Below are 9,899 nucleotides of genomic sequence, written 5' to 3'. Positions count from 1 at the left end.
CGGGCAGCTCCGAGTGGCGGTACGCGGGCCAGGGCCGGAGCCGGGCGGCGCGCCTGTGGAGCGCTGGGGGCGGCCTAGGGCTGAGCATGGAGCAGCGCGGCGGAGGTGAGGGGGGGCCGGGCCTGGGAGGTGGTCTGGGGAGTCCCCAACTTCTGCGCGGTGGAGTCCAGCGGGGAGACAGCGTTCCCCAGAGGCCCCCACTTTGTGGAAGGGGGGCTGGATTCTGGAGAATGGATCGGGGGCTCCCGGCTTCCCGCCGCCGAGTGGGAACTCGTGATCGCAGACTTGATCCCGCTTGACTGGTCCTTGGAGTTCGGGTGGCAGGGAGACTTTCCCCAACTCTTCAGATCCTTCACCAGCCCTGAACCAGCTCCAGCCCTCAGCTCCCCTCAGCCCGCTAAAAGGGGGATGCTCCTGGGCCAGAGTGATTGCTCAGGGAGTGCTGGGGAGAATGAGGGGTTCCCATCTCCCACAGCCACAAACGCAATTCTCAAAATGGAGCCTCCACTTGCCCCTCCTTCTCTCCAAGAGCGGGAGCCGGCTGGCTGGGCCTGGCTTTCCAGATTCCTGGCTCTGGCTCCCTGGGTATGTGGCTCTCAGGGCCCAGCTCTGTGGCACTTTGGACTTAGGGGCCCTCGGCTCCGTGGGGTTGGGGGCCCTGGCTCACTGGGTACGCCTGACTATCTCCTTGTCGGCCTGACCCTCGGGCCTCTCCAAGTCTTTGTCTCTTTTGGGTCCCTGTCTTTCTCTGAGCCTGTCTCCTTCCTTCAGTTTTCACTTTCTCCGTGCTCGCTGAAGTGGGGAAATGCAACAGAGGTGCCAGCCCTTGGCCCCCTAAGAAGTCCCTTCCCCACTGTTCACTCCACGCCCTGGAGTGGGCCCAGAGAGGGGAGGGGAAGGGTTTCTCTATCTGCTCTGCTAGGCGCTGGGATGTGTGGGGTGGTCTGAGCCCCCGCCCTGCAGAGGGGCCTGTGATCGGTCCCTGCGCCCGGCCTACCCCTCCCCCAGCTCCCCACAGCTCCTGCCCCAGCCTGGACACCTCTTCCTGGTTCGCAGTATCTTTTGACTTGGGTAGGAAGGAGGGCGGTGGATTTAATGGAGCGCATGCGAGAAAGAAGGGGAACAGATCAGGCAAAGGAGTTAGATAATGTCCCACCTCTCCCCACATGCCAGAGAGGGAAGGAAACAGGCTCCCTCCACCAACGGGCCCTCAAGCCACCCAGGCTTCCACCACTCTCATACCTGCGTGCCCACGTTCACAGGTTCCTCTGCACATCCTGGTGCACTCACCTTCCTAGTCGCACACATAAACTCATGAACTTACAAAGCTGTCCAGGCACCGTCTCTCCCACACACCGCAAATTCACTTTTTAGATCCACATTTATAACTTTCACAGGCTTTCTAATGACCCCTTACCCACATACTCTTGTAAGATATACACATGTGAATTCACACATGAACTCATGTCTGTGAATGTACTGATACATCAAACGTGTAGACTCACATTCACAATGCTTTCACACACATTTTCATATACACGTGTTCATTTCCACGCTCCTGTGCAGTCACACAACAAATAACTAAATGCACACATTCCTACTCCCAGTGCAATTCTCTGTCCAGTTCTTGGCCCTGCTCTGCATGATGACTTCAGCAGATGCCTAAGCCCTGGTCATCAGCGGCCTCGGGACTGGGACTAGGGAGGGGGTTCTGGGTGGAGGCTTGCAGCTGCTTCCAGGAAGGAGCAGGGCCTGGGGAGGTGGAGCCGTCTTGCCTGGGTTCTGTGGAAGTGAGGTTTTGGACCAGCCACTAGAGGTGAAGGCGGGACTTCTACCTTCCTCCCCTCAGGGTTAGTCTGGGGACCTTCTGAAGCTGTAGGATTTCAGAGAGGTTGGCAGTGGGGTAGGGCCTATGGAGGCTCCTTTAGGCCTCACTGATTGGGTGTGCAGAGGTTAGGAGTTGTCATGGAAACTGTATGAGCCTCCATCTACCTCTGGGAGGCAGGAGACCCCAAAGGACACCTGTGGACTCCCTAAGAGTGGTGGTTTTCTTATTTAGCCGGATCCACAGAGAGGCAGTTTAGCCACCTCACTGTCTGGGAGAAACTGAGGCCCAGCAGAGGGAGGCAGGGCACTGACTGACTTTGGCTCTTTGTTCCCTAATTACCATTGGAGGTGCTGATTGCACCCCTGAGGTACTTCAGCCCAAACTGCCCACCTGGCTTAGAGGACCAGGGACCTGTGCTTCAAGCTGGGAGAGAGGGCCCCTCCCTCACCTGAGTCCTGGCCTCTGTGGGATGCAGGATTTGGCTTAAGGCCTGGGTCTTTGCTGACAAGTGGCTCTGCAGTAATCACCCAGGCCTCCCATCCCTCTCAGCATCTCTACTGAGTGAATTCAGTCCTCAGCCCTGTTCAGACCAGCATTGGACAGTGTGGTCTGGGGCCCAGGGGGAATTGAGGTTCATTCCAGCACTTGAAGGGGAAGTCTTGGTGTGGGGATCAAGGCCTGTTACTGATGTCAAGGAGGTGTTTGGTCAGGATCAGTGGATCAGGAGGGGTCTCTAGGTGGAGGGACTCTGACACCACTGCCCTGCTTACAGGTCACCTGCGAGGCCGCTGGCCAGGCCTGAGCCTTTGCCACCATGGCCATTGTGCAGACTCTGCCAGTGCCACTGGAGCCTGCTCCTGAAGCTGCCACTGCCCCGAAAGCTCCAGCCATGGGCAGTGTGAGCAGCCTTATCTCAGGCCGGCCCTGTCCCGGGGGTCCAGCTCCTCCCCGCCACCACGGCCCTCCTGGGCCCACCTTCTTCCGCCAGCAGGATGGCCTGCTGCGGGGTGGCTATGAGGCACAGGAGCCGCTGTGCCCAGCTGTGCCTCCTAGGAAGGCTGTCCCTGTCACCAGCTTCACCTACATCAATGAGGACTTCCGGACGGAGTCACCCCCTAGCCCAAGCAGTGATGTTGAGGATGCCCGAGAGCAGCGGGCACACAATGCCCACCTCCGCGGCCCACCACCGAAGCTCATCCCTGTCTCTGGAAAGCTGGAGAAGGTGAGGACCGGCTCTTCCTTGTGGGCCTGGGTAGAACGGGAGTCCCCCTTTGGAAAACTGGAATTTAGAAGCTTATATAGAGGAAAGAGTGTGGGCTTCAGATTCACCAGACCTGGGTCCTAATCCCAGCTCTCTCTCATTCTGGATGTGTGACCTCAGGGAAGTCACTTAACCTGAGCCTCAGTTTCTAGAACTGACATGAAGGTCAAATAATGTATAGCATACTGCCTAGCATGTAGCATATATGCAGTTGTTAAGTGCTAGTTGCTTATGTTCTGGTTATTTCTGCACCAGTTATATGTTTGGCTTTGGTCAAGGCCTTTAACCTTGCTGAGCCTCCATTTCCTCATCTGTAATGTGGGAATAGTGATCATATTTAGATAATGGGGATAAACCTTTCAGATTGCTTGACACAAAGCTGACACTGGTGGCCACCTCCACCAGTGGCCACAATTGTTACGAATATATGGGCATTGGGGACCCCAGATGGGAGGGCAGGGAGTGTCATAAGGGCTCTGCAAGATTGGGCAGCTCATCTCCAGTGTCACATGGCACCTCATTTCAGAACATGGAGAAGATCCTGATCCGCCCAACAGCCTTCAAGCCAGTGCTGCCCAAACCTCGAGGGGCTCCGTCCCTGCCTAGCTTCATGGGTCCTCGGGCCACCGGGCTGTCTGGGAGCCAGGGCAGCCTGACGCAGCTGTTTGGGGGCCCTGCCTCCTCCTCCTCTTCTTCCTCCTCCTCTTCAGCTGCTGACAAACCCCTGGCATTTAGTGGCTGGGCCAGTGGCTGCCCATCAGGGACGCTATCCGACTCTGGCCGAAACTCACTGTCCAGCCTGCCCACCTACAGCACCGGAGGTGCCGAGCCAACCACCAGCTCCCCAGGCGGGCACCTGCCTTCCCATGGCTCTGGGCGAGGGGCACTGCCTGGGCCAGCCCGAGGGGTCCCTACTGGGCCCTCCCACTCAGACAGTGGCCGGTCCTCCTCCAGCAAGAGCACAGGCTCCCTGGGGGGCCGTGTGGCTGCCGGGCTTTTGGGCAATGGTACCCGGGCCTCCCCTGACAGCAGCTCCTGTGGGGAGCGCTCACCACCACCCCCGCCTCCACCTCCTTCGGACGAGGCCCTGCTGCACTGTGTCCTGGAAGGAAAGCTCCGAGAGCAGGAGGCAGAGCTTCAGCAGCTGCGGGACAGTCTGGACGAGAATGAGGCTACCATGTGCCAGGTGTGGTCAGAGGCAATGATGGGGAAGGGGAATGGCAGGACATCCCAAGGCCTGGGGAATGCAAGGGGCATTTCCATTTCAGCAGGGAAGAGGGGTTGGGTAGTTGTAGTTGTGACCCCCCTGCCCTTCCCACCAGTTGTCTGGTTTAATTTGTGGAGTAGCCAGACGTGGTGGCTCGCATCTGTAATCCCAGCACTTTGGGAGGCCGAGGTGGACGGATTGCTTGAGCTCGGGAGTTTGAGACCAGCCTGGGCAACATGGGGAAACCCCATCTCTCCTAAAAATAAATTAGCTGAGTGTGGTGGCATGTACCTGTAGTCCCAGCTACTTGGGAGGCTAAGGTAGGAGGATCACTTGAGCCCAGGAGGAGGAGGTTACAGTGAGCTGACATTCTGCCACTGCACTCTAGCCTTGGGTGACAGAGCAAGACTCTATCTCAAAACAAGAAACAAAAAACAAAACTTGTGGGGTGGAAAGGAGTCAGAGTGCATGGATTCAAACCTCCCACTGTTAAATACCAGTTTTTGGGCTTGAGCAAGTTGCTTAACTTTACTCAGCCTCTATTTCTTCATCTATAATAGGGATATTTCTAGCTTCATAGGATTGTTATGAGGATTAAATAAGGCAAAAGGTGTAAAGTGCTTAGACTAATGCCTGGTACCTAGGAAATGCTATATATAAATGCTTGCTTTTTTTTTTTTTTTTTTTTGGGATTTTTAGTAGAGACGGGGTTCCCACCATGTTGGCCAAGCTGGTCTCGAACCCCTGGCCTCAAGTGATTCACCCGCCTCGGCCTCCCAGAGTGCTGGGATTACAGGCCTGAGCCACTGCACCTGGCCAAGTGCTTTTTTTTTTTTTTTTTTTTTTTTTTGAGACAGGGTCTCATTCTCTCACCCCCCAGGCTAGAGTGCAGTGGCACGATTTCAGCTCCTTGTAGCCTCAACCTCCTGGACTCAAGCAGTCCTCCCACCCCAGCCTCCCAAGTAGCTGAGACTACAAGCGCATGCCACCACACCAAGCTAATTTTTGTTCTTTGGAGAGGCAAGGTTTTGCTGTGTTGCCTAGGCTGGTCTTGAACTCCGGAGCTTAAGTGATCCACCCACCTCGGCTTCCCAAAATGCTGGGATTACAGGCATGAGCCACCGAGCCCGGTCTGCTTGCTCTTGTGTTTGTTTCTATGATCATCATAAACGCAGTTAGTATTGTTGCAATTACTATTGTTGTTTGATGGAATACACCCTTCCTGAGCCCTCAAAAGTGGGCCGCCAGAGCAGACACTGAGTGGGGAGTTGGGAAAACTGCCCAGGAGCTGGGTCTGTCTTCTCACCTGCAGGCCTATGAGGAGCAGCAGCGGCACTGGCAGCGAGAGCGTGAGGCCCTGCGAGAGGACTGTGCGGCCCAGGCACAGCGGGCACAGCGGGCCCAACAGCTGCTGCAGCTGCAGGTGTTCCAGCTGCAGCAGGAGAAGCGGCAGTTGCAGGATGACTTCGCACAGCTGCTGCAGGAGCGTGAACAGCTGGAGCGGCGCTGCGCCACCTTGGAGCGGGAGCAGCGGGAGCTCGGGCCAAGGCTTGAGGAGACCAAGTGGGAGGTGGGCCAGACCAGGAGGGGCAGGGAGCAGGGTCACACAGGGAGAAACCCTGGAAAAGGGGGCCCAGCCGCACCCTCCCTCAGCCTGCCACCCCCAGAGGTCCTCCCCTTCCTCACCTCGGTGAGATGAGGTTCTCCTCTGTTCCTTTCTGGGAGAAGGGTCTCCTTGTTGGCCTTGTCTAGTGGCACAAAGCCACGCTTCCAGCCAGTAGTAAGAATGTGGTGCTTGTGGTGTGGAGGCACTATTCTAAGCACGTTACATGGGACAGATCATTTCATCCTTATAACAATACTGAGGGGGCTACCACTCGTCTCCCCATTTTAGAGATGAGTAAACTGAGGCCCAGAAAGACTGAAGTGCCAAATCTGAACCCAGGCAGTCTGGCTCCAATATCTGAGCTCTTAACCAAGTCATTGTAGTACCTTTCCAGTAGACACCTGGGTACTGCCCTCCATTGCCCCCACTCCTGCAGCACCTGCTAGCACCCAGTCCCCAGGGCTCGATGGTACTTCCACAGTGTCTCGTGATGCTTTGAAGACACCAGCTTTGAAGCAAAAAAATCTATGTCTGCTTTCCACTTAAGCCATATCTTAACTCTATGACCTTGGACATGTCACTAGACTTGCTTTAGTGTCTCCATCTGTAAAATGGGGATAAAGATGGACTCTCCTCCCGAATGCCAGGCATGATGCACAGGGCCTGTCCCCCCAGGAGAACCTGTCTCACCATCCTTCCCCACTACCTCCCACCCCCAGGTGTGCCAGAAATCAGGCGAGATCTCCCTGCTGAAGCAGCAGCTGAAGGAGTCTCAGGCAGAGCTGGTGCAGAAGGGCAGCGAGCTGGTGGCCCTGCGGGTGGCACTGCGGGAGGCCCGTGCTACCCTGCGGGTCAGTGAGGGCCGTGCGCGGGGTCTACAGGAGGCTGCCCGAGCTCGGGAGCTGGAGCTGGAAGCCTGTTCCCAGGAGCTGCAGCGACACCGCCAGGAAGCCGAGCGGCTGCGGGAGAAAGCTGGGCAGTTGGATGCTGAGGCGGCTGGACTCCGGGAGCCCGCTGTGCCACCTGCCACTGCTGACCCATTCCTCCTGGCAGAGAGTGATGAGGCCAAAGTGCAGCGGGCAGCAGCCGGGGTTGGGGGCAGCTTGCGGGCCCAGGTGGAGCGACTGCGGGTGGAGCTGCAGCGGGAGAGGCGGCGGGGTGAGGAGCAGCGGGACAGCTTTGAGGGGGAGCGGCTGGCCTGGCAGGCAGAGAAGGAGCAGGTGATCCGCTACCAGAAGCAGCTGCAGCACAACTACATCCAGATGTACCGGCGCAACCGGCAGCTAGAGCAGGAGCTGCAGCAGCTCAGCCTAGAGCTGGAGGCCCGGGAGCTCGCGGAGCTGGGCCTGGCTGAGCAGGCCCCCTGCATCTGCCTGGAGGAGATCACTGCTACTGAGATCTAGGGCCCTCGGCACCCAGCTCTGCAGGGAGCTCTGCCAGAGGGACTGCAGATCCACTTAGGCCCCAGGGCCCACGGATGACCCCAAAAGCTGAGGGCCCCAAAGCCACTTGTCTCTTAGGATCCAGGCCTCTGGGCTTCTGCCAGGAACTCGGGGTGGTCGTATGACTTGGAGGAGCAAGATCATACTGCTTGAAGGTCCCCGTGTTCACTGTCACCCAGAGGCTCCTGTCACTACCCACTTCATTCCCCACCGCTGCCAGTGCCACTGCCAACCCTGTTCACAGGCGCTTCCAGCCCACTCCAGCCAGGGGAGCTGGGAGGAAGAAGGGGCTCCCTCCTCTCCACATTCCCCCCAACCCCAAAGCCAGAGAAAGCCAGATGGCACCAGCTGCTCCAGATGTGCCTGCCCATATTGGGGGACAGGGCCGGGCCTGGGCTCGGTTCCCAGGTTCGAGCTCTGCAGCCTCTCTCCTGGAGTGAGGGGGCTAAAGTCAGACCAAAGGAAGAACTCAGAAATGTCTTGTTTATTTGTGTTTGTGACCAAGCAGCCTCTCCCTTCACCCAGGTTTACGGCCTCGTTTTCACTTGTATATTTTTCACACTGTAAATTTCTTGTACAAACCCAAAGAAAAAATTAAAAAAAAATTTTTTTTGGTTTAAAATAATGTGAATGCGCTGGATAAAGAGTATAGGAACTTGTTTGACCCACACCCCCTCTATTTGCTGGCTATTCCCCGAGCTCTCCTGGGGAGAAAAGGTGATGGAGGAAGGACAAATCCAGTAGAATGTCTGAGGTCTTAATGGACCCCCACATGAAATGATCTCTCAGGACTTCAGGGACTAGAAAAGCCTTTAATCCTTTTCCTTGCAAAGAATGCTGCTTGGGGCTGAGGAATGGATACATTGACCCCTTGAGGGCCCTGTCTGACAGCCTGTGTCCCTGGAGGCTTGGGTGACTCATAAAGTAAGAGGCAGCATGTGAGAAAGTGCCCACCAATCCCAAGCTCCAGACCTTGAGTTTCTTACCCCCTTTCCTGGCTTGGGAGATAGGGGAGCCGAGAGTGCGGGTGACACAGGCTGCCCACTAGCACCTTGTCCTTGGACACTAAGGCAGAGCCTTAGTGACAGCTGAGGAAGGAAGAAAGTGGAAAGATGTGAGCCACCAGTGTGGCACTGGGAGGAGGAAGGGTGGGTGGGCAGGAGCCGGAGAGTCCTGAGTCCTGAGGAAGTTGGTAGGAGAGATCCTGGGGATAACGGGATGTTGGAGTCAGTGGGGGAATCTGAGGTTAGGGGAAGGGTCATGGGATGCGTGGGGAGGGTGTAGGCTTAGAATCAGGAGTCTGGAGGACTGGGAGTTGGCTGGAGGAGCCTGGCATTGGTGGGAGGAGTCTGGGAATTGGTGGGAGGTTCTAGGAGCTAGTGGGCAGGAACTGGAGCAGCATCAAGGGGTTGGTGGGCAGGCGAATGGTCAGCAGGAAGGCCCCCATCAGTAAGGGCTGATGAGTCAGAGAGTGAGGGCCGTGGGCTGGGCCTGGGGACCCTGACCACAAGCTCCATGGGCTCCCGGGCCTTGTTTCGATAAGCCCGACGGATAGTGTCTACTGCACGCTGGTGGGTCACCTGCTCCAGACTCTCTCCGTCCACTGCCACAAGCTCGAAACCAGCCTAGGATGGAGTGAGAGAGTCACATCCCTCCCTCCCCATGTCACCCTGCACGAGCCCCCAACCTGAAGGCAGCATCTTCTCACCTCCACCCACGAGGACACTCCTCCCCCATCTGGGTGGAGGGGATGGACAATGAGACTTTTGTGCCTGGAGTTGTTGGGGGCAGGGTGGGGCACAGACAAGGGCTCTTTGTCCCTTGGGGCTCAGGCTCAGGCTAGCATGAGGGGACAGAGTTTTCCCTGGGCCTGCTCATCCTGCTTGTCTGAACCCCCTCACCCCAAGCCTCCTCCCACAACCTGGGCTAAACATGTCTGGCTGGAAGCTGAGCATGGCCAGCCCATCTCCTGCCTGGTTTCAGCTGTGGGCTGTGAGGGTGGGCCTGGGCATGCTTCACCCACCTGCAGGGCCCCACTGAGGAAGGCGGCCCCCCCAGGGAAGATCTTCTCTATCTTCACCATGGGCTGCACCTTGGACTCAATGCCCCCAGAAATGCTGATGCCTAGTGATGGGGAGAAACACTGTGAGAGAGTGTAGCCGGACCCCAAAATGCAAGCTCCCTGGAGAAACCTAGAATCCCATCCCCAAACCCAAGGCCCCAACTTCTCCCACATCCCTACATTCTGTTACTACTCAAATCTCAATTCATTCCAAAATCCTCCAGATCCTAGCCCCTCAAATCTAGACCCCACCCAGATATACACCAGATTCCCTTTTATTTATTTTTTGAGAGTCTTTTTTTTTTTTTTTTTTTTTTTGAAACGGAGTTTCGCTCTTGTTGCCCAGGCTGGAGTGCAATGGCGCAGTCTCGGCTCACCACAACCTACACCTCCCAGGTTCAAGCGATTCTCCTGCCTCAGCCTCCCAAGTAGCTAGGATTACAAGCATGTGCCACCATGCCCGGCTAATTTTGTACTTTTAGTAGAGACGGGG

At 56.7% G+C, this 9,899-nt stretch overlaps 2 protein-coding genes across 8 annotated transcripts in view; one reads left to right on the top strand and one right to left on the bottom strand.

The window, feature by feature from the left end:
• LZTS2 (leucine zipper tumor suppressor 2) overlaps nt 1-7,961 on the top strand; it is an 11,076-nt gene extending 3,115 nt beyond the window's left edge. For 5 of the 7 annotated variants that reach the window (XM_017851756.1, XM_017851759.1, XM_017851757.1 and 2 more), the window contains exons 2-5: nt 2,601-3,050; nt 3,616-4,275; nt 5,609-5,866; nt 6,622-7,961. In XM_017851756.1, coding sequence (XP_017707245.1) covers nt 2,643-3,050; nt 3,616-4,275; nt 5,609-5,866; nt 6,622-7,305 — 2,010 coding nt within the window. In that variant the 5' untranslated portion in view covers nt 2,601-2,642 and the 3' untranslated portion in view covers nt 7,306-7,961. Of the gene's footprint in view, nt 1-6; nt 106-2,600; nt 3,051-3,615; nt 4,276-5,608; nt 5,867-6,621 lie in introns of those variants that run through there. The other 2 variants (XM_017851755.1, XM_017851762.1) reach the window with 2 other exon arrangements.
• Nucleotides 7,962-8,351: 390 nt separating this feature from the next.
• The window catches only part of PDZD7 (PDZ domain containing 7), a 23,830-nt gene continuing 22,282 nt past the window's right edge, over nt 8,352-9,899 (bottom strand). Inside the window, exons 15-16 of the mRNA XM_017851652.1 lie at nt 9,368-9,468; nt 8,352-8,969 (exon numbers count right to left, since the gene is read on the bottom strand). Coding sequence (XP_017707141.1) covers nt 8,721-8,969; nt 9,368-9,468 — 350 coding nt within the window. The 3' untranslated portion in view covers nt 8,352-8,720. The remainder of the gene's footprint in view (nt 8,970-9,367; nt 9,469-9,899) is intronic.

This window comes from Rhinopithecus bieti, unplaced genomic scaffold (genome assembly GCF_001698545.2).
Source record: "Rhinopithecus bieti isolate Rb0 unplaced genomic scaffold, ASM169854v2 scaffold_31787, whole genome shotgun sequence".
Taxonomy (NCBI): Eukaryota; Metazoa; Chordata; class Mammalia; order Primates; family Cercopithecidae; genus Rhinopithecus; species Rhinopithecus bieti.
The sequence above is the reverse complement of the archived record's forward strand: the minus strand, read 5'-3'. Positions and strand labels throughout refer to the sequence as shown.